The sequence below is a fragment of the Benincasa hispida genome, chromosome 6 (genome assembly GCF_027475165.1).
Source record: "Benincasa hispida cultivar pf3 chromosome 6, pf3_genome.v1.1, whole genome shotgun sequence".
NCBI lineage: Eukaryota > Viridiplantae > Streptophyta > Magnoliopsida > Cucurbitales > Cucurbitaceae > Benincasa > Benincasa hispida.
The window spans coordinates 45,705,551-45,730,670 of NC_143483.1; the positions used below are offsets into that span (position 1 = coordinate 45,705,551).

General features: G+C 41.6%; 1 protein-coding gene across 1 annotated transcript; it reads right to left on the minus strand.

Moving 5' to 3' along the window:
• Positions 1–20,797: 20,797 nt before the first annotated feature.
• Positions 20,798–23,812, minus strand: LOC150035697 (uncharacterized). The gene is made up of 8 exons (XM_090314402.1): positions 23,237–23,812; positions 23,001–23,085; positions 22,698–22,871; positions 22,282–22,603; positions 21,889–22,009; positions 21,567–21,820; positions 21,329–21,384; positions 20,798–21,108 (listed from the first exon to the last, which is right to left on the minus strand). The coding sequence occupies exons 1-8, from the start codon at positions 23,810–23,812 to the stop codon at positions 20,798–20,800; spliced, it is 1,899 nt and encodes a 632-aa protein (XP_090170528.1).
• Positions 23,813–25,120: the final 1,308 nt, after the last annotated feature.

Sequence of the window (25,120 nt, forward strand, 5' to 3'; positions counted from 1 at the left end):
AAGTCTCAAAAGGACAAAGGGAAAACTTTACAAACAATGGCAAAAGCGTCTCCACGCTCCGTTGCGCATGAACGTTCGCATAATCAGCAACCTCGAACGCTCGATCTACACGACTGCAACACCACACGAACACTTCGCGTTCATCCTCAACGATCTTTTCGGTCACGATTTCCTCCGTAACAGCGAACGGCCTCCACAACACCACGAACGGCCTCCAAAAAATCTCGACGGTGTCGAGTTGAGTCTGACACCACCAACAAGGTGACCTTGGTATTTTCGGTGTGAGCATCCAGAGGGTGGGCTTTGTTTAGACTTGGTATGAGGCAGGCGAATGAGGAAAATACCGATCGCGTACATGACTGGACAAGTGGGAGATGGCGGAGACCTATCGTATAGGTCGATGCCCAATCGTTTAGATAAAGCTATGCGATCGTCTAGCAAAAGCTATGCGATTGTTTAGTCTATCGTTTAGATCGGTCTGTCGCCTATAGACTCTACACGATCGTTTACTTTGGGCCAGCGATCGTCTAGCAAAACTATTGGATCATTTAGTAAATAATGCATGATCGTTTAGCTTGCCCAGCCGTCGTTTGGTAAATCCAAATTTACTTGACGACTTTGTGAGTTTCTTTTTCATCGAGAGAAAACTCAAAACTTTTTCAATCGTTTTGTAAAACCTTCTTTTTAAAATAGGAAAACCAATTTTCCTTTTAAACCCACGGTTACCATGATCCAATAACCACCCACTACTTTGGTTATTAAAAGAAAAAGAATTAATTATCTAATAATTACTATTATTATAAACATAAATGATAACCAACTTATCATACTATATTTATAACATATAGTTTTAATATTTCATCTCATGAAACATATAAACCACAGTTCTTTTTCTATTCCATGGTACTTAATGTAAATCTCATTTACGTCAATCCTCCACTAGATGTATCTTATACATCATACCGATTATATCATATATAACCAAAATACCTATTTTCAATTTGAACATTTCAAATCAACACCAAGAACTGATCCTCAACTGAATCCGTTGAGCTACCAAAGGAACCTCATGGACCTGTAGCTCGAAACTCCAGCGGTACGTGAATAACTGACTAAACTCTTTAGTCATGGGATCCACCATCCGTTAACTGTCAGACACTCCACTAAAGATCGACAACTAAACTCTCCTTACTACAGATATATTATGCGTCCATCTTAACAAATCAGTAGTGCGACAACCCTTCACAGATCGCTCGTAAGTATAGTTGAGCCAATAATCGTTATGCTCCTGTAGTTACATCTGTCTTCTTAAGTACCACTGATCCCTCTAATGAATATAAGTCATAGTCTTACTATGACTGAGTCTTTTCTTCCAAAGAGAAGCTGTTACCACTATGTTCAAGCCTTGAAATCAGCCCTCAAGGGAGCAATCTCTCTACTTATCCCTGCTTTGGGAAATGAGTGAATTCCATCTTGTGGATTGAGTTCCCAGCTCCCAGATCAGACAAGTCCCCAAAAAGGTAGGCATGTTAAGTTGACAATCTGGCCACTCTCACCCATACTAATCAAAGGACCACCCTCAAAGGCAGGAGTTCCCAAAACACTCAGGATTGAGGTCGTGTCACCTATGGTCGTTTAGGTAAGATGTAAGTTTCTAGTATCAACGATGTTATATACAGAGTCTAGTCCTCTCGTGGTCCAGGTCTTATACAAACTCTTTGTATAGGACACCCTTGCTCCACGTCTTCACATGAATGGTCAGGATCTACCATCTGTAGTAGTTTACAACACTTGCAAACCTCTACAAAGCGGGTCATATTCGTAGTGTCACCAGGATCAAGTATCCCACCTTAATCCTTATACTACAAATTGATTTAGGTTATCACTTAAGGCATGATCCACTTGTATATCACATATACATGCTTAAGTTCACATAAGATAACCAAGGAGCTTTGTTTATTGGATACGAGTAAATGCCAGAATTAAATAACAATTATTTTATTCATTGAACAATGTGTATCTTTACAAAACAACGAGACTCCAGGAGAATTAGGACACCAATCCCAACAATCTCCCACTTGTCCTAATGACTCGGGAGACAAATGTACAATACAATATAGAATGTACAATATACAATAAACTAGGGCATACCCCAGTATCATCTCCCACTTGCTTTAGACAAAATGCTACATGTCTCGCAGACCCACTAGACTATCCAGGTGACCCTCGAACACGATAGTCGTGAGGGCCTTTGTAAAAGGATCAGTAACATTGTATCCTATAAGGATCAGATCCTTATCTCCATATACAAGCATGCAGTCCCTCGTTCTCTGAAGATACTTGAGGAACGTCTTGACTGTCATCCAGTGATCAAATCTTGGATTGGACTGATACCGACTGAAGGAATGCTACTGAGCTGTTGATGATCTTCTTGTAAACACAAGGCTCATCAATGTTCTGATCAAAGCCAAACGATTTGACAACAATGTTAAATCTGATGTTCCAAGATCTACATGCTTGTTTCAACCCATAAATGGACCTATTAAGCTTTCAAACTCTTTGCTCTTGATCTGGAACTACGAACCCCTTTGGTTGAGTCATATAGATGGTCTCCTCAAGATTACCATTAAGAAAGGCAGTTTTGACGTCCATTTTCCATATTTCATAATCATAAAATGTGGCTATGGACAGGAGAATCCTGATAGACTTCAGCATGACAACAGGTGAGAAAGTTTCCTCATAGTCTACTCCCTCAACCTGGGTATAACTCCTTGCCACGAGTCTATCCTTAAAGGTTTGCACCTTTCCATCTGTTGGGGTTGATGTCCTAAAGTCTCGTGTTCTGTAGTTTGTAAACAGTTTGTACGAACGCTTGTATTGTTAATATATGATATTTACTTCACATCTTGTTTTTTGCTTAGTTACTTGTTTTATTTGCTTTACCACAAACCAATAAACATAAAATCCCTGGTTATCTGTATGTGACTCAAGCATGTATATGGTGACATACAAGTGAATCATGTCTTGAGTGATAATCAAAATAGTTTGTAGTATATGAATATAGGAGGGAAACCTTATCCTGGTAATACTACGGATGCGGCCCGCTTTGTGGAATGGTCACAAGTGTTGTGACTTGTCACAAATGGTCTGATTCTGATCATTTGTGTTGGGGACATGTGAGTGGTACAAAGAGTTTTTATAAGATCAGACCAGAAGTGTTAACATCTCGTTATATAACACCATTCATGACAGAGACTTCACTTCACTAGGATGACCATAGGTAATATAACCTCAATCCTGAGTGAGTTGGGAACTCTTGCCATTGAGCGCAATCCTTTGATTTTTATGGGTGCGAGTGGCCAGGTCGCCGATTCAAACCTACCATTTTAAGGATTCGTTTGATTTGGGAGTTGGGAACTTAGCTACACAAGATAGAATTCACTCTTTCCCTGAGGTAGGGGTAAGTAGATAGATAGCTTCCTTAAGGGCTGATTCTGGGGCTTGAACGATGTGGCGCCACATACCTTCTCTTAGCCCGAGAGGTGTTCACACATAGTTGGACTATGTTATATTGTTCATTAGAGGAATTAGTGATACTTAAGAAGTGAGATGTAACTATAGGGGGAAAAGGGTAAATTGGCCTAGCTGTACTTACGAGCATCTGTGAAGGGTTATCGTACTCATGATTGGTTATATTCGATGGACACAGAAATATATTTGTGGTAAGAAGAGTTCAGTTGTTGGTCTTTAGTGGAATGCCTGACAGTTAACGGATAGTGGATCGTGTGGCTAAAAAGTTTAGTTAGCGATTCACGGATCGTTGGTGCTTCGGGCCACAGGTCCATTAGGTCCCCTGGGTAGCTTGGATAAAGTCGAGAACTAGTGTTTGGGTTAATTTGAAATATTCAAATTGACAAGAGGAAGTTCGATTATGTATGATATAATTAGACTGGTTAACTATATATGATATAATTGGCTAAATGTATGAGATACATTATTTTGGAGGAAATTAGATTTAAATATGATTTATATCAAGTAGAGGAGAAAATACTATAGTAGATATGTGATATCAAACTATAGTGTAAAAAATATAATATGATTATATTTATTATTAATTAATTGGTTAATTATAAGATAATTATGCCAAAAATCACGTTTAGACGTGGGTTAGTGGGAACTCGTCGGTTATTGTAACCGATGAAATAAAAATGAAATCGTTTCATTTTGAATCGTCATCCCAAAGAAAAGAAAGAAGGCGCGCATTGGTAGAATTCTAAGCGATCGCTTAAAGATTCAAGAGACTATACGATAGCTCCTCTCCGCCTAAAAAATTGTCTACCTCGTGCCTAAACGATCGCACCATATTTCTTACACGATCAGATAGTTTCTTTAAACGATCGTATAGTATGTCGATTCTACTAAACGATCGTATACCTTTTCCTAAACGATCGTTCAGTAAATCCTACACGATCGTGTATCTCTTCCTAAATGATAAGCATTTCTGCTATGCGATAGCGTCTTTCTCCCTCCCACTTGCTTATCGCCTACACATTCGTGTTTCTTCCTTCCTCTACCAAATTCACCAAAGACCACCCTTTGGTTTTTCACTCCGAGAATACCCGGGGCTCTTTAGTGGTGGTGTCGTCCCCGGAGCGTCTATGTTCGTGCAGTTGTTCATGTTGCTTTTGTTTACGCTGCTGCTGGCCGCTGGTAGATCACGTGGAGGGTTTTCTCTATGTTGGAGTTTCGAAGTGTGAAGAATGTCTTCAACTGGTATGGAACTATTTCCCTTGTTATTTATCTTATTCTTAGCATGCCATTAATTAATTTTTGTTTGCATAACTGTATGTATGGAATGTATAATATGTATTTCGGTCACGGTGAGATCGGAACGATCCGAACACGCCCATGGAACTCTTAGATTTGAGATCCTTCACCATCTACACCTCTCTTTCGCATAAAGATCCACTTACATCCAATAGGTCTTACCCCATCAAGTGGATCAACAAAATCTAAGACGTTATTGAAGTACATAGACTCCATTTCCTGGTTCATGGCCTTAACCCATTCATCTATGTCAACATCCTCTATTGCTTTCTTAAAAGACAACAGATCCTCGACCCCATCATTCGTAATGACGTTATGGGCTTCAGTCAAACCCATGTAACGATCCGGTGGGTTCATAACCCTCCCACTACGTCGAGGTAGTCTTAACTCTTGAGCTGGTTGACTAGACGTTCCGACCTCAACAACTCTTGTTGATCTGTCAGTCTGTTCAACAACACTTGTTAAACCCTCAGCAGTCTCAGTCTCACTTGAGATCTCACGTAAAACGAGCTTACTTCGTGGCTTATGATCTTCTTCCAAGAAGATAACATTAGTGGAAACAAACACTTTGTTCTCACTCGGATCATAAAAGTATCCTCCTCTCGTTTCCTTGGGGTAGCGCATAAAGAGGCAAACCTTCGAACACGGTTCCAACTTTTTTGGATTAGTCGCTAGCACATGTGTCGGACAACCCCAAATCCTGAAGTGGCGTAAACTACCTTTACGGCCTCTCCATAAATCAAAAGGTGTTTCAGAAACATTTTTCGAGGGAACGTTGTTCAGGATATAACATGCAGTCTACACTACATAACCCTAAAACGAGTCGGAAGATGAGCATAACTCATCATAGACCGAACCATGTCTAACAAGGCTCTGTTTCTCCTTTCAGATACATCATTTTGCTGAGGTGTACCAGGAGTCGAGAGTTGGGACGAAATCCCATGTTCTATCATATAGTTCTGGAATTGGAGGTCCATATACTCTCCATCACGATCAAATCGTAGTGTTTTTATCTTCTTACCTAACAAGTTTTCAACTTCAGCCTTATACTCCTTGAACTTGTCAAGGGCTTCAGACTTATGTTGCATTAGGAAGAGATACCCAAACCTTGAATAATCATCTATGAAAGAGATGAAGTATTCCACCTCGAGATCTAACATTCATTGGACCACAGAGGTCTGAATGTACAAGCTCCAAGGTTTCCTTGACTCTGTAACCTTTTCCAATAAAAGATCGTTTGGTCATCTTGCCTTCGAGGCATGATTCACATACCAGCAAGGAGTGTTCTTCTAAACTCTTTAGAAGTCCACTTTTCATCAACTTCTCAATTCTATTGAGGTTGATGTGACCTAAGCTTAGATGCCAAAGATGGGCGTTTTCCTTTGGAGAAACCTTTGGTCTTTTAGCTGTTGTTGTCGTACTGAACATTTCAGTGTTAAACAAGGCTTTTATGACTATCGACCTTAGTACATATAAGTTATTTTCCATTGAACCATAACCAATCTCCACCTTGTTCAATGAGACAAGAAACCAAGATTAAGTTCCTCTTAATATGAGGAACTACAAAAATATTATCCAGTAACAGATAATGTTTCTTGTCAACAAATAACTTCAGCCTGCCTACAGCAACAGCTGAAACAACCTCACCAGTACCGACTCGAAGAGTCATCTTTCCTTGTGACAACGTTTGCCAGAAACTAAATCCTTGGTAAGAGGAACTGACATGATTGGTAGCACCTAAATCGAGGATCCAGGCAGAATCATTATTCTCTACCAGACAAGTCTCCAAGACCAATAAATCATATTTCCTGTCTTATCTCCTCTTTTGGAGAGTAGTGGGATGGTGGTCTTTGCCACGAAATAAGTTTCACACGATTCTTTCCACTGTAAATAATTGGTCATTTTTAAAAGCTTAAATGGAAATACTAACGAGTTGCTGAAAAAAAAAACACATTGACCTACATTAGGTTTAAGCAAATACCCGTTGTAAAACAAAACAACATCCAATAAAGTTTTAGCAAAACTAACATGAACCCCGTGTGACATCTAGTTTCGCAATGACGCTTCAAAGGTTTAGGACAAAAGCCGCCGAAGGGAGGTCAGTTATCCCTCCTCTGAATCGAGAAGTTCTCAACTAGTCATTAATACCAGAACAACTCTTGTTCCTATAACGACAAGCCATCATTGATTTGGCCAAGAGATCATTAACTTACTTAATAATCTCTCGTAAGTGTGACCCGTCATTTTAAGCTCTAGCTCAAAAGGCCAATCCGAAGGGAAAAAATCTAATTAGGGTAAAACCTAAAGCGACCCTATCCATTTCTGGAGTTCACCTTGATATTGACCAACTACACAAAACCCATCCGAAGGGGGACGCTCTGAAGGCGACACGAGGGCGTACAAAATGATCTCACAGTGTGAACCAATGACAGAGACCATAGGACGTGTTGACACACACCCTTCACCCACTTACTATAAATACTCTCTCCGTTCACCTTGATATTGACTCATGCAAACACCATCTGAAGGGGGATGCATCTTGGGCATCTTGAGGCCAAGCATGAATCTCACGGTGTGAACATACAGGGAGAAACTTGAGTGGAATCATAGACATATCTGATATGCCTCCTCCTCCCACTGAGTATTTTATAACCTAGGGTTTAGCTTACTTAGAAAAAACACGGCTAAGGATTTTAACTAAGTGACTTTTAGGTTTTCCCAAGAGTAACTTTTACCTTGGATAGTGAAACAACTTTTGATCATCATCCATTAAATCTTTAACGGAATCTTTGACCAAAATGTCGTATGCTTGTTATCTATTTCACCTTTCCAGGTAGGTTCATAGGTAGGGGTGTTATGTTCCCGTCAACTTAAGAACCCCAGCCTAGCCAGAACCCGCCTTAAACAAAAGGTCCTTTATAGATAGGTTTACAACAAATTTAATCTTTTATTCAACCAATTTAATCTTATTAAACTGATTTAAAAGATTAATCTAGGTTACTAAACTCTTTAGAACCATTTGAACTTAGGTCTATCTCAATCAATTTTAAAACCCTTTTAAAAACTTGAATTCACCCTAAGTCCGCATGCAACTCTAAATTATTGATTTTAGGTCTAATTTCTTTTATAACATTTATAAACGGAAACAACCACAATGCTAAACTAACACATGCAAGGCATTCATAATATTATAAATAGCTTAAGTGTCATGCTCAATGCATTGTCCATTCATTACTACTTTTATATAACAGTTATACAAAATGACAATAAAACAAGTAAGACATGCTTTCATTCACCCTTAGACTATAACATTTATAATAAAAGGATGATGCATGATAATGCTCACTGCATGCAAAATATAACTCTTATATTTCATGATGCATGCGTATGCTTTCAAGTAATTTCTTCATGTAATATTATAACATTTATAATACATGATGCATGAATAATTGCACAACCTAAGGTGGGTTTTAACTATATGACAAACACTTTTGGCATATAAGTACCATACATCACATGTATAAGCAACAAAGTTGATGAACCGGGTAAAATTGCCTTAAAACACAAAAAGAAAGCTAACTATTACAAAGACAAGGAGTCTCCAATTCAAACAGGCGAACCGGGTCTTGAACCGCTCGGCAATTCATCACTTCTCCAACCATCCATTGTGTCCTAAGCACCTTGCGATCGTCTAGACGACAAAACAAACTCTTTGATCTATCGCTTACCAGTGCTCCCAGAGTTAAACGATTGTTTAGCATGTACTATACGATCGTTTAGAAAAATCCAAATGATCACTTAGCTATTACTACACAATCGCGTACCTTTACTAAGCGATGAAGCCTGAAGTACACGATCGCTTAGCGTGCACTGCACAACGCCCGCCTTCCGCGATCGTCTAAGTGACTATGATGTTGCGAAGCACCATCGTCTAAGCGATCGCTTAGCTAGCGCCTCCATATCGTATACACGTGATCACATAGGTAGTAACTAAGCGATGAAGCTTGCTAACTACACGGTCGTCTAGCGCGCGCTTTCTACTAAACGACGAGCATCGTATGCTCCCACTACGATTGCCTACCTCCAGTGCCTACGATTGATTAGAAAATAACTACACAATCGTCTAGAAAAAAAATCTAAACGACCGCTTAGTTAAATCCCAGCGATCGTTTACTTGAGGCTACATGATCCGACCAACGCTTGGTCTTCTTCTTTGTTGAGAACTGCATCGCCATGCACGGAAGCTTCATTACGAATGACTCGACGAACTCGAACTTTTCAAATTACAGACTCGATTGCAAAGTTAATTTCGCCCAAAAACACAGGGGCCCTTACAATTAACACTTTGTAATACCGAAAGCTTTAACAAAAAAGGCAATCAAACCCGAAATGTTCATCAAATTCATCCACAAATGCAGAAACCCACCGCGACTGTAAAAAGCGTGCATTTCAGATCAGTAATTTGGAATATCAAAGAACCTGACTCTGATACCAATTGAAGGAAATCAGAAGCTGAGATTTCCATGAGCAGCTGAATAAGACTATTCCAAATTACAATCATGAATGAACATATATTTACAGTCGACTTCAAACATAAATGGTTATGCAAATCATACAGAAATTACAGCATGAAAGTCTCAAAAGCACAAAAGAAAAACTGTACAAACAATGGCAGAAGCGTCTCCACGCTCCATTGCGCACGAACGCTCCAACAATCAGCAACCTCGAACGCTTGATCTACACGACTGCAACACCGCATGAACACTTCGCGATCGTCCTCAACGATCTCCTCAGTCACAATCTCCTCCACAATAGCAAATGGCCTTCACAGCACCACGAACGGCGTCCAGAAAACCTCGACGATGTCGAATTGAGTCTGACACCACCAACAAGGCGACCTTGGTATTCTCGGTGTGAGAATCCAGAGGGTGGGCTCTGTTCGGACTTGGTATGAGGCAGACGAAGGGGGAAAATACCGATCGCGTACACGACTGGGCAAGTGGGAGATGGTGGAGACCTAACGTATAGGTCGATACCCAATCGTTTAGATAAAGCTATGCGATCGTCTAGAAAAAGCTATGCGATCATTTAGTCTATCGTTTAACTCGGTCTATCGCCTACAGACTCTACACGATTGTTTACCTTGGGAAGCGATCATCTAGCAAAACTATGCGATGGTTTAGTAAATACTGCACGATTGTTTAGCTCAACTCTGCACGATCGTTTAGCTCGCCCAACCGTCGTTTAGTAAATCCAAATTTACTTGACAACTTTGTGAGTTTCTTTTTTGCCGAGAGAAAACTCAAAACTTTTTCAATCGTTTTGTAAAACCTTCTTTTTAAAATAGGAAAACCAATTTTCCTTTTAGACTCACGGTTATGATGATCCAATAACCACCCACTACTTTGGTTATTAAAAGAAAAAGAATTAATTATCTAATAATTAATATTATTATAAACATAAATGATAACCAACTTATCATACTATATTTATAACCTATAGTTTTAATATTTCATCTCATGAAACATATAAACCACAATTCTTTTTCTATTCCATGGTATTTAATGTAAATCTCATTTACATCAATCCTCCAGTAGATGTATCTTATAAATCATACCGATTATATCATACATAACCAAAATACCTATTTTCAATTTGAACATTTCAAATCAACACCAAGAACTGATCCTCAACTGAATCCGTTGAGCTACCAAAGAAACCTCATGGACTTGTAGCTCGAAAATCCAACGATACATGAATAACTGACTAAACTCTTTAGTCATGGGATCCACCATCCGATAACTGCCAGGCACTCCACTAAAGACCGACAGCTGAACTCTTCTTACTACAGATATATTATGTGTCCATCTTAACCAATCAACAGTGCGACAACCCTTTACAGATCGCTCGTAAGTACATTTGGCCAATAACCGTTATGCCCCTGTAGTTACATCTGTCTCCTTAAGTACCACTGATCCCTTTAATGAATATAAGTCATAGTCCTACTATGACTGAGTCTTCTCTTGCAAAGAGAAGCTGTGGCCACTACGTTCAAGCCCCGAAATCAGCCTTTAAGGGAGCAATCTCTCTATTTATCCCATATTGTGGATTGAGTTCCTAGCTCCCAGATCAGACAAGTCCTCAAAAAGGTAGGCATGTTGAGTTGGCAATCTGGCCACTCTCACCCATACTAATCAAAGGACCGCCTTCAAAGGCAGAAGTTCCCAAAACACTCAGGATTGAGGTCGTGTCACCTATGGTCATTTAGGTGAGATGTAAGTCTCTAGTATTAATGATGACGGGAAATTAGATGTCAATTACTCAACAACTAAAATTCCGTGGATGCAATAGGCGATGCATGTTCATAATGTATGCGTTGATTATCATGCGTCGTGGTCATGCGTTGGAATGACTTTGCGTTAACAAATGTATGCAATGACCGTACACCCTGTCACCAGTTTCCTTGCGCTCACGCCAAGTATAACGCGAACGCAAGTTTCTCGGGTGATCCGAGGTCGAACTCAGGGACTTGTAGCTACATGCATGCGGTAATGTGCATATGGCGGTTGAATAAAAGAATGGATGAGAGGTTTCTATGCTAACACTACTTCTACTCTTAAGTAACAAACAATGCAATGAGAATATGAATGAGAGGTAGAGACGCGGAAACTTTTGACATGAAGTAAATGGATGGAAAAATAGATCAAATGTGGAGATGTTTTCATTGCAACCCTTAAGAATGACCGCAAGGGCAACTTTAGTCAATGCAAGCCATGCAATCATGCTACACACACTTGAGCTTAACTCTAGGACGTATGCGATGTATCTACGATATTGCCGGGAAGCCTATGCCTGCCTAAACCTCCATAACCCTCTCATGTGCTCTCGCCGCATAAGCGTGCTAGCCGCATACCACCGTTTCCTACTTCTTGGACGCATGCAATATCCTATCCGTAGGGTGCATAGGCTGTGTGATAGCAAATGGAGCTTATCTCTAAGTTCCCTATTATTACATATGTGTTCCAATCCGCTCTCTCAAGTCCTAGATTTGGATTTTAGACTACTCTCTCAAGTATGCCTAAAGGATGAATGATGCGCTCATAAGACAAGGTAACCGCATGAACTTTGTTGACATAAGATTATTCCTATCTCTAGTGAAAAATAACTTACATTGCTTAATGCGACCAACCACTTACCCTCCCGGGAAGTTAGTTGTTACTGACTTTACTCATAGACAAGCGTTGCATCCGCCTATAGGCAGGCATTGCTACAGCTTCACACTAAGCAAATAAGGTTTACTCACACACTCACGCAACGCACACCTCTCGGTGGTTTGCTACATGCTTCATATTCCTAATCCACATGACTAAGTATGCGATACTCTAGCAATCTCACTAAGTGATGCAATGAAAGTTAAAGATGCTAAGTAAAGAAGACGGAGATGGAGTCGAAGGAAACACAGAAATGCATTGAACACATCATGTATTAATTCCTTAATCACAAAATGTAATATAATACAGTATAAAAAAAGAAGAGAAAATGAAATGATCGGCTGAAAGCAATGACTTGCTTCCAGCGGATGTGCATCAAGGCTGCAGGTGGTTCCATGGATGGACGGAGGAGCTGACTCTCTCGAGATCGAGCTCCGGTCGTCACTCGGAATGGATGGAGGAGATGAAGAACTCTCAAGCTTTCTTCTCACGCATTTTTCTGGTGCACAAGGATCCGCCCTAAGGCGAAATCCCTCGATCTCTGAAATTCTGCTCATCGGCTTCTTGATATAGAGCTTGGATCGCTGACAGCATTAATGGACTGCTCTGATTCAGACATTCGCAGCATGTTAGTCCTTTTCTGAATCTCTGCTGCTAACGGTGTGGTAGGTGAAATGTCAACATCAGCTTTTGATTTTTCCGATATGTACGTTGATGCGTTCATTCCACCAACCTTGCATTGATCCCATTAGTATGCGTTATCGTGTAGCTGCAATCATGCAGTGACCACATTTGCTTAATACCGCAACTCTACATGATGACCACAATCGCTTGACAAGCGCAACTCCCATGCGATGGACGCATGTGGCTGATTACCGCAACACCTTTGCGTTGATCAAACTCGTTCGCCTTTTCGATGGAGAGTTTCTCCGCATGCGGTCGTCTATGCGGTGGTCTGACTTTCGCGTTTGCGTGCACTTCCTGCATTAGCTACAAAAATAAAACATTGAATGTATAATAACGCACAATAATGGGTTACCCGAGATTCATCATGCTGAACAACGCAAACTCATTTCCTCCTGAATTCCTAACATAATTGCCGCATATTCTGCTTAACAGCTCTCATAATTCTGAATAAAAGGCCTAAGATGTCCTGCATTTCTGCATGTCATCACACCCCCAAACTTAGAATCATGCTTGTCCTCAAGCATGCGTTATACTCAAGAAATTCTAACTCACCTTCCGGCTTTCCTTTGCAATGACCAGATTCTCAGAATATAATTTCCTCATACCTCTAACCATCTCCACAATGCTCTCCTCCACTTTGGCTGCTTCTTCAAAAAGATCTTTTCTAAGTTTAGATCCGGCAAGCCTTTGCTCAAAAACTTTTTATTCATTCACCGCAACTTTGCGTTTAGCTTTTGAGAATGCGTTCATTCAAAATACTTCAAAAATTTTGCGATGACTTATTCAAATGCAGCGTTGAATCTGGTTACGCTCTTCATTTTGGCTTACCCCCACGTGTGTCATGCGGGCATCCAACTTCGATTGTGTTCCATATTCAACTCAACTCTTGTCTTGCTTGCCTTGACTTGCGCCTGACAGAGAAGTTGCGCTTATGCGTTGATCCTGGCGACTTACTTTCGTTTTGGCTTGCCCCCACGTGTGTCATGCGGACATCCAACTATGGGTAAGTACCTTTCACAACTAAACTCTTACCAACATGGGTTTCCTCATTGCATTGATAGTGGAGTTATTATTCTAAAAAATTCTCTTCGCTTTTTTTTTTTTCACTTTTTTTTCAAATGATCGCAATGTAATGAACGCAATTTCTCTGAGACTGCTGCCACCCCCAAACTTAGAGGTTGGCAGCGTTCTCACCACAAAGCTAGATGCAAAATTATAGGAATGCGGTAACAAACGTTTGAGCGAAGGTTTGCACAAAATAAAACTTAAGACTTTCAAAATTTGAAGAAGCTAATAAAAGTAAGGAGTGCCTTGCGATGCTTAGTTAGAAGATGCGGTGAATTATATGCACCATCATAGAAACATCGCAAAGCAATGCAATCGAGAAAAATAGAATTTTAGAAGGATAATGCATAAAAGATAACAAGAAAAAACCTTAGACGAAATAAGCATGCGATTACGCGTTGGAATCCACGCAATAGAAGCCATGTGTTGAAGGATGAAAGGAATTCTTCAGTTGTACTGCGCACCGGGGAGACTTATTGTTGCACCTACAAAGAGCGAACGCACCACAACCAAGGAAGCAGCCATATATCCACAATAACAATAAAAATAAAAATAACCTAAACTAAGAAATCATGTTAAAGATAGAGTAGAAGATGTCCATGCAGGAGATTATTCTCAACTTCTTTGGTCGTGGAGTTTACCCTAACCTTTGGAACTTCCAGCAATTGTTGGGCTCATGCGGCCGTCATGTGCTTAGAATTACCTTTAGCTTATGCGACTGATTGCTCTTCTATCTTGGGGTCAACATTGGCTTTCAGCACATCGCCTACACTTCAATATTTTGCAGCCTGGTCGCACAAGCTACAATACTCCCAAGATAAAAAGGTTTCCTGTAGAGACACAAAACTCAACAAACAATTAGCTGCCAAGTCCCCGGCAACAGTGCCAAAAACTTGATGACGGGAAATTAGATGTCAATTACTCAGCAACTAAAATTCTGTGGACGCAATATGCGATGCATGTTTATAATGTTTTTGTTGATTATCATGCGTCGTGGTCATACGTTGGAATGACTTTGCATTAACAAATGTATGCGATGACCATGCGCCCTATCACAAGTTTTCTTGCGCTCACGCCAAGTATAACGTGAACGCAAGTTTCTTGGGTGATCCAAGGTCGAACTCAGCGACTTGTAGCTACATGCATGCGGTAATGTGCATGTGGCGGTTGAATAAAAGAATGGATGGGAGGTTTCTATGCTAACACTACTCCTACTCCTAAGTAACAAAAAATGCAATGAGAATATGAATGAGAGGTAGAGACGCGACTTCTAAACAATGCAATAGATAAAATGTGGAGATATCTTCATTTCAACCCTTAAGAGTGACCGCAAGGGAAACCTTAGTCAATGCAAGCCATGCAATCATGCTACACACACTTGAGCCTAACTCTAGGACGTATGCGATGTATCTACGATATTGTCGGGAAGCCTATGCCTGCCTAAACCTCCATAACCCGCTCACGTGCTCTCGCCGCATGAGCGTGCTAGCCGCATACCACCGTTTCCTACTTCTTGGATGCATGCAATATCCTATCCGTAGAGTGCATATGCTGTGTGACAGCAAACAGAGCTTATCTCTAAGTTCCCCATTCTTGCTTATGCGTTCCAATCCGCTCTCTCGAGTCTTAGATTTGGATTTTAGACTACTCTCTCAAGTATGACTAAATGATGAATGATGCGCTCATAAGACAAGGTAACCGCATGAACTTTGCTGACATAAGATTATTCCTATCTCTAGTGAACAATAACTTACATTGCTTAACGCGACCAACCACTTACCCTCCCGGACAGTTAGTTGTTACTGACTTTACTCATAGACAAGCGTTGCATCCGCCTATAGGCAGGCATTGCTACAGCTTCACACTAAGCAAATAAGGTTTACTCACACACTCACGCAACGCACACCTCTCGGTGGTTTGCTACATGCTTCATATTCCTAATCCACATGACTAAGTATGCGATACTCTAGCAATCTCACTAAGTGAGGCAATGAAAGTTAAAGATGCTAAGTAAAGAAGATGGAGATGGAGTCGAAGGAAACACAGAAATGCATTGAACACATCATGTATTAATTCCTTAATCACAAATGTAATAAAATACAATATAAGAAAAGAAGAGAAAATGAAATGACCGGCTGGAAGTAATGACTTGCTTCCAGCGAATGTGCGTCAAGGCTGCCGGTGGTGCCATGGATGTACGTTGATGTGTTCATTCCACCAACCTTACGTTGATCCCATTAGTATGCGTTATCGTGTAGCCACAATCATGCAGTGACCGCATTCGCTTAATACCGCAACTCTACACGATGACTGCAATCGCTTGACGAGCGCAACTCCCATGCGATGGACGCATGCGGCTGATTACTGCAACACCCATGCGTTGATCAAACGCGTTCGCCTTCGCGATGGAGATTTTCTCCACATGCGGTCGTCTATGTGGTGGTCCAGCTTCCGCGTTTGTGTCCACTTCCTGCGTTAGCTACAAAAATAGAACATTGAACTCATAATAATGAGTTAGCCGAGATTCATCATGCTAAACGACGCAAGCTCATTTCCTCATGAATTCCTAACATAATTGCCGCATATTCTGCTTAACAGCCCTCATAATTCTAAATAAAAGGCCTAAGATGACATGCATTTCTGCGTGTCATAAATTAACGGCGTTATATACAGAATCTAGTCATCTCATGGTACAGGTCTTATACAAACTCTTTGTATAGGATACCCCCGCTCCACGTCTCCACATGAATGCTCAGGATCTACCATCTGTAGTAGTTTACAACACTTACAAACCTCTACAAAGCGGGTTGTATCCATTGTGTCACCAGGATCAGGTATCCCACCTTAATCCTTATATTCCAGACCGATTTAGGTTATCACTTAAGGCATGCTCTATTTGTATATCGCATATACATGCTTAAGTTCACCTAAGATAACCAAGGGGCTTTGTTTATTGGATATGAGTAAATGCCAGAATTAAATAACGATTATTTTATTCATTGAACAATGTGTATCTTTACAAAACAACGAGACTTCGGGAGAATTAGGACACCAATCCCAACACAAACTTTAGAACAGTTACCCATACATCAAACTTTATCACAGTTACCCATACGTCAAACTTTAGCACATTTTACTCATACATATAGTGACATAAGAATTTTTCCTTCTGACCATCAGGCTTATCAAGATCTTAGGGCAATACTGGCAGTAAACCACTTATCTGAGGATAACGAACTATACCAAAAAAAACCCTTACTCTGCTCGAAAACTTCCTTCATCGCCATATGTTCCTAAAACTAACCATAAAATCCATGGGTGAAGGTTAGCTTAGGCTTAAGAATCCCAAATGACGATGGGCTGCCAAAAAAGGAACCAAAACTTACCCCAACAGACAGATCGGATGGAACCACTGCGATCTGATGGCAACCAGAACCGACAACGCCAAGACTGATGGACGATGCGCTAAGAGAGAGAGACACGGCTCCGAGTCGCGACTTTGGCTGTTCGATCGTTGTTTCGGGTCAATGGACCGATGAGAGCACAATAGGATCGCGACTTCAGCGGCTTTGGGCTTGGTCGACGACGAAGACGGGCGCGGCTGGAAGCAGGAGATCGGTTGGAAAAGAAGAGAAAAAGAAAACCCTAGAGGGCAACAGTGACTGACGACGACAACGCACTGGGCTGAGGCATGAGGAGGCGGCAGCGGAAAGGTATAGTGAAGGGGGTCTGTGTGAGGGCTGGAAGGCGGAAGAAGAAAAGAAAAAAGAAAAAGGAAAATTTTTTTCTTTCTTGTATGCAAACCGAGGTTCCCTAAACCCTCATTTATAACCCTAATTCCCCTTCTCTTTTCCTTAATTTAACTATTAACCCTCTCTCTCTTTTTTTTCCTCTCTTTTTTATTTTTTTTAATAAACATATACATGTATAAATCTTTGGGGCATCACACTCTTTCCCCCTTAATAAACTTTCATCCTCTAAAGTTCTAATCTTGGAAGAGCTCCGGATGCAGTACTCTCATCTCGTCTTCTCGCTCCCAATTTGCTTCATCAAACTGATGGTTCTACCACATAACCTTCACCAGTGGCACCTCCTTGCTGCGCAAAACTTTCACCTCCCTGGCCACAATTTGCACAGGCTTCTTCTCGTGACTCAAGTTTTCATTCAGCTGCAAAGGCTCAAAGTCCATCACATGAGACGGGTTTGTTAAATACTTCCTTAGCATGGAGACATGAAAGACATTATAGACCGTGCAAAGAGATGGTGGCAAGGCCAAACGGTAAGCCATAGAGCTGACTCACTCCAAAATCTCGAATGGCCCTACAAAACGCAGACTTAGCTTACCCTTCTTCCTGAATCTCAGGACACCCTTCATCGGCGCCACTTTCAGGAACACTTTGTCACCTGCCTCGAACTCCAGATCTTTACGCCTAACATCCGCGTAACTTTTCTATCTACTTTGCGTTGCTAGCATTATAGCCCTGATCTTCTACATGGCTTCATTCGGCAACTCCACTAACTCAGTTCCCACCAATTTCCTCTCCCCAATCTCTCCCCAGCAAACAGGAGACCTGCAACCTCTACCGTAAAGAGCTTCAAACAGCGACATGTCAATGGTAGCCTGATAGCTATTATTATAAGCAAACTCTGCCAAATGCAAGTAGGAGTCCCAACCCCTTGAGAATTCTAACGCACAAGCACGCAACATGTCCTCCAACATCTTATTTAAACGTTCTATTTTTCCATCAGTTTGAGGGTGAAAAGTTGTACTGAAGTTCAACCGTGACCCTAAAGCTTTCTGGAGGCTCTTCCAAAAACTGGAGGTGAAACGAGGGTCCCTGTCAGACACAATTGATACTGGCACACCATGAAATCTTATTATCTTCTTCATATATAGCTGAGCCCACTTACTTACTGCGTACGTGGGCTTTCCTGGAATAAAATATGCCACTTTGGTGAGTCTGTCTATCACAACCCAAATCACTGAGAAACCCTTTGCTGCCTTGGGCAAATGTTGACTATCCCTGATAGGTATGATTGATGATGTTCTATGCTTGAAATGATGCGATATTACTGCTAGATATGCGTTAATTATGGATATTCACATAGTATATCATGCGTTGTCACAAGTTTCCTTACGATGGAACCAAGTGTAATTCCACCGCAAGTTTTTCGGTGTGATCCGAGGTCGAACTCAGGGACTGTTTTAGGTTATTGTGATATGTTCATGATATATGCGACCAGGTTTTTGAAAATGTGTTTGTACAGGTATATAAATTGCAATAAAATAAAGTAAAGCAGTAAAGATGCTATAATAAAATAAAATATAATAAACCTAAGCTAGATGATACAAGATACAGGCTTCATGTTACAAGATGCTAGGGTCAAGGTTGGCTGTGAAAGTTATGCAAAGACGTGAAATGCGGCGGCAAGTCTTATGAACAGAATAGAAAGAGAAAGATAAATAATATAAACAGCGCAAGTTCTCAATTGCGTTGAAGCTAGAAATACTGTTCCGCTCTTCTCTTGGCGTACATCTTTCAGTGATCGGCCACGCTTCCACATGTCTGTGGTGAAACAGAGAATAACGTTATGAATGCAAGGTTGCTTCCATGTCTGGAAGTACTACTCGCTTTAGTTAACGCATTCTTCTAACCCTCTCTCGATAGATCAGAATGCCATCTTCACTTCTGCTCTCACAGGTGAAGATGTCGTCTAGCATGCCTTAGCTAAACGCATTTTATACCTTTAACACAGATTAAGTACTTCTTTGAATCATATTAACTATCAGGGGATTGAAAAGACATCATGGAGAAAATGATTAATGGAGGAACAGAAATAGACAGAGAATGGTATATGAAAACTATCGAAACATTTAATATATCTATTAAGCGTTTGATACATGGTGTGTGAATGAAAAGATAAAAAAAAAGTTAAATACAACGATGAAAGAGATAGAACAGATACAAACAAGCGCCAATGTCTTGGCATTGATTCGATGAAGATCTGCTTGCTGGATAGGATGGATTTGATGGTAGGGAGAGCTTCCCTCTCAGGCTTGCTCGACCGGTAGCAGAGATCTATGCACAGAACTTTCGATCGGGTATTCGACAGATTAGATCTGAGATTCACCTCTCGGCCTTATCTCGTCTTCTTCCCGGATTTCTTCACTTAAGCACACAGCTTTTTCTCTCAACAGTTTAACAACACTTAGCCCCGTATCAAGTAGCATAAGTTTTCTCTTAAATCTATGGGGTATTTATAGGTGAAGGTCTTTGACTCCGGCCTTGTGGTCCCCACTGATGGTTATGGTAACTCCGAAGATGGTGGGATATTATTCCTTCTGTTATGCAATCAGACCGTTATTTCTGCACAACCGTTAGTTGTGCACATGTCTCAATCCTCTGCTTTTGTGTTGCTCAGCTGCATCTTTCGATCGAGTATTCGCATGCGGTGTTTTTTTTTAATACCACATGCAGTTGAAAGTCAGCTCTGGATCGATTGTCGCATTGCGCCGTCATTTCGGTGATCGTCTCTTCATTGTTGATTGACGGGCACAATGTGACAGAGATGCGTCGATCAGTTTCTCGTGAGCCTTGATTGCAAGCGGTGACTTGGTTTCCTGCAAAACAAAGGAAAACTTGGCTTATCTTCCATCTTTATGGCGTTAGTGGGTGTAATTACGATCATTTATAATTATTGTAATTCTAAGCTAATCTTCATACAATCGGCGCATATTTACTAACTTTTGGCCACAATATTTAGATAAGGTGGCTAACCAAATCCAATTCTCTCTCGATATGTTCCTAAAAAAATCCATAAATAACTTATATTTCTACAAGTTATCAGCAAACCCGTAATAAAATCCATAGCCACACTTTCCCATTTCCATTCTGGCACATCCAATGGCTGTAGCAAGCCTGCTATCTTCTGCCTCGGGGCCTTCACTTGTTGATAGCCTAAAATCTGCTGACATAGTCAACTATCTCCCTTTTCATATTGGGCCATCAGTAATACCGCTTCACATCTTGGTACATTTTGGTACTACCTAGGTGCATCGAGAATGGAGAGTTGTGAGCTTCTACCAACAGTTCCCCTTTCAGGCCATCATCTGCTGGGACGCACAACCGTCCTTGATACAAAAGACCCTTGTCCACCGACACCAAAAATTCACTTGCCTGGCCCGACCCTACCTGACAACATTTCTGAGCTAGATCCGGATCACCCTGCTGTGCAACAATAATCCTCTTCCTCAAGGTTGGTTGTACTGTCAACTGAGCTAGCTGCGAAGTGACTTCCCCCACTGCCACCGCGATCTCTGCTTGCTCCAGATCCTTACACAACTAAACCTGCTTAGTGATCAAGGTGGTCGAATGAGCGACCTTTCGACTAAGGGCATCGGTTACCACATTCGCCTTACCTAGGTGGTAGAGGTTCTCACAGTCGTAATCCTTTACTAACTCGAGCCACCTGCGCTGCCTCATATTTAACTCTTTCTAGGTGAAGACGTATTTCAGACTCTTATGGTCAGTGAAAACCTGGATCTTTTCCCCATACAGGTAGTGCCTCCAGATCTTCAGGGCAAACACCACCGCTGCCAATTCCAAGTCGTGAGTCAGGTAGTTTCGCTCATGGTTTTTCAACTAGCGGGAGGCATAGGCGACTATTCTACCTTGTTGCATAAGCACGCAACCCAAACCCTTCTTAGAAGTATCACTATAGATCACGAAATTCCCAGAACCGTCTGGTACGGTAAGAACCGATGCTAAAACCAACCTCGATTTGAGGTCTTGAAAACTGACCTCACAATATTTGCTCCAAAAAAACGAAGCTCCCTTCCTGGTTAGCTGAGTCAATGGCGTGGCCATGCTAGAGAAATTCTCTACAAACATTCGATAATACCCAACCAACCCCAAGAAACTGCGCACCTCGCTGACCATCGTAGGGCGAGGCCAATTGGTAATGACCTCAACCTTAGCTAGATCCACTGAAACCCTATCCTCCGACACCACGTGCCCAATAAATGACACCTTTCGAAGCCATAACTCGCACTTAGAAAACTTTGCATACAGTTTTTTTCCCTCAGCGTTCTGAGGACCTTCTGAAGATGTTCCTCGTGTTCCGCCTTTGTCTTGGAGTAGATCAAGATGTCATCAATGAAAACGATTACAAAGGTGTCCAGAAATCCCTGAACACCCGATTCATCAAATCGATGAATACTGCTGGAGCATTGGTCAGATCAAAAGACATTACAATGAATTTGTAATGCCCGTATCTGGATCGGAATGCAGTCTTCAGAATATCACTGTCTTTGATCCTCAGCTGATGGTAACCTGACTGTAGGTCAATCTTGGAAAATACAATAGTACCCTATAGCTGGTCAAACAGGTCATCGATTCTAGGAAGCGGGTACTTGTTCTTGATGGTCACTTTATTCAACCCCCTGTAGTCTATGCATAGACGTAACGACCCATTCCTTTTCTTTACAAACAACACTGGTGCACCCCACGGAGAAACACTGGGTCGTATAAACCCTTTATCAAGCAGTTCCTGCAATTGAACCTTCAGTTCTTTCAATTTTGCTGGAGCCATTCTGTACAGAGCTTTGGATATAAAAATAGTGTCTGGCTCCAGTTCGATCGTAAAATCAATCTCCCTCGGTGGAGGCAATCCTGGAAGTTCTTCCAGAAATACATCGAGGTAATCTCTCACAACTAGCTCAGAGATTAGAGCAGTCTCGGTTTCTCTTGTGTCAACTACACTAGCCAAGATACTCCAGACACCTTGGTTAATCAATCTCTTGGCCTTTACCGCTGAAATCACTTTGGGTAATGGGTAAAACTACCATCCCGGCCCCTTTGAACTTAAAACTGGCTTCCCTAGGGGTGTTAAAATTCACCTTCTTACGAGAACAAACTATACTAGCATGGTTGGCAGCCAACCAATCCATGCCTAGAATTACATCATAGTTACGCATGTCTATTACTATCAGAGTCACATCAAGGGTGCGGTTCGCTATTTCCAACTGACACGCTTTTATCTTTTCACTTGCTATCATAATCTCTCCTGACGGTGTAGACACTGATAAAACATAACCCAAGGGTTCCAAAACTAACATGGCATGCTTTACGAACAACGAAGAAATGAAATAGTGAGACGAGCCAGAGTCAAACAATGTCAAGGCATAGTGCCCCAAGATTGGGAGCATACCTATCACCACTATTCCCGAGTACTCAACTTCCTGACGTCTAGTGGCATAGGCCCGACCCTGCTGCTGCTGTCGGTTTGAACTACCCTGATGCGAACTTGGGGGCAGACCCCCCCGCACTTTCGGAACCACTACTAGGGCATTGGTCCGCCATATGCCCTATCTGCTTACATCTAAAACAAGTCCCTGTGCCAATCATACAGCATCCCTAATGACACTTCCCACATGACTTGCACACCAGTCTTTCCCTCCAAACTCCTCCTGAAGTAGTAGCCTGTCGTTCGGCGTGCCCTATTGACCTACTTGTACTCTGGACCTTCTGCGGAGGTCTCAGAGCTTTCTGCTCAACTTTCCTCTTCTGACCGGGGGCCGGTTCCTCCATCAGGGACTTCAGGAACTCTATCCTTGAAGAACAATCCACGCGTGCTGCCGCTCGAAAGGCTACGGCATAGGTGGGAGGCTCCGAAAGTTGCAAAATGCCTCGCACCCCGTCCCGGAGTCCTTGTACAAACCTTTCAGCCCTCTTTGCTTCGGTAGACACTAGATTAGGGGCAAAGCAAGACAATTTGTCAAACTCCTCCTCATACTCTTCTACCATCATGGTCCCCTGCTTCAGGTTCATGAACTTAAACTGCTTGTTGTACCTCATGTGAGCAGAGAAGTACTTCTCGTAAAACCGCTCCTTGAACTGGTCCCACGTGGCTTGGCCTCTACTGGCTTCTATCATTTTCTCAGCCGAGTGCCACCAGTGCTTGGCATTATCAATGAGAATGAAAGTGGCACACTGCAGCTTCTGCTCCTCTGGACACCTCATGTACTGAAAAATACCCTCAACAGTGGACAACCATAATTCTGCATTTGTGGGTCTTTTAGGGACCCGTTAAACATCAGGGGATCATACTTCTTGAAATCTCGTAGGTATTCGGCTTCCAAAGAAGGGCCTACCACGGTCCGATTTGTGGCTCTATCTTGATTCTGAACTAGTGGTAATGGGACTGACGAGGATGGCGCCTGCTGTGACTGTGCGTGCTGAGCTATTTGCTCGGCCACCATGCCCCTTAGCTGCCCTACCACGGCCTACGTGACGACGTTCCCAATAGCTGCACTCATAGTTGTATATTCTACTAGAATTTCTGAGGATGACAGTCCTGACGGGGGCACAGTCGAAGCTTGAGGCCCGCTTCTTGGTCTAATCTTCTGCCAAGTTGACCCAGAAGGGTCATGAGGTGGCGGGTCTCGCATCTCTTGGCTCTGCACCTTGGGTTCTTGCAAGTAAAGGTCCTGCTCCCCAACTACTTTCTTACCTCGATTGCCCCTTCCACTAGTTTGTGGCGCCATACCTGGTGAACACACGCTAGCAGAGTAAACCATCAAACGACTGCACAACAAGTAAGATTTCATATATATTTCCCTAAAGGACTTTAAACAACATACCTGACGATGACGAAAGATCCATTTGTGGCCATAAGGAATAGATTGGACTCACGATGTTAGTCAGTCTACAAAACCTAAAACTTAGGCTCTGATACCAATTGTAACGACCCTACTTTCCTACTTATTTCTAGGACGCTACTTCATGCATGCATAGGCTTAACCGTACATTTTTTTTTCTAAACAAATAAATAATACAACCGAAATTTTATTTAATAATGTTCAAATGAGCAAAGGTAAGAAAACATAAATAAATAATAATAAATAAACTAAAACAAAAATAAAAGTTTACCGTTCGGGGTACCTCTAAACCCAACTTTAAAATAAAAAACAATTAAATAGTGAAATAATAAAATTAATGAATATTGCATGAGAGTTTAAAATGCCTAACTCCTAAACCAAACTCCAAAACATGACACCAAGAGCGGAAGCAATAAGTCGTCCTAATGGCTAGGTCACGGATCTCTCTTGTCATGCGTCGGTCTATCATTACCCTTACTTGAAAAATAGGAAAAGAAAAGGGTAAGTATAAAAGTATAGTCAGTAAGCGGCCTACTACTAGGCCCACTCAGTGATCTGTTAGTCTTTCCATTGGACCAAAGTGCACAAGGACATCATAAGTGTAGGCATAGGCATAGACATAAGGGGGCGAACCCGAAGGTCACAGGCATAAACATAAGTGGTGATTCCA

Bases quoted from the DNA above. Each gene is read 5' to 3' on its own strand.
- LOC150035697 (XM_090314402.1), bottom strand. From the start codon at position 23,812: ATGAGGTGTCCAGAGGAGCAGAAGCTGCAGTGTGCCACTTTCATTCTC. The intron at 21,821-21,888 runs GTCCTCAGAACG...TGGCTTCGAAAG, and splicing joins ACGAGGAACATCTTCAGAAG to GTGTCATTTATTGGGCACGT. The intron at 21,385-21,566 runs GTTGGTTTTAGC...TGGAATTGGCAG, and splicing joins TTTCAAGACCTCAAATCGAG to CGGTGGTGTTTGCCCTGAAG.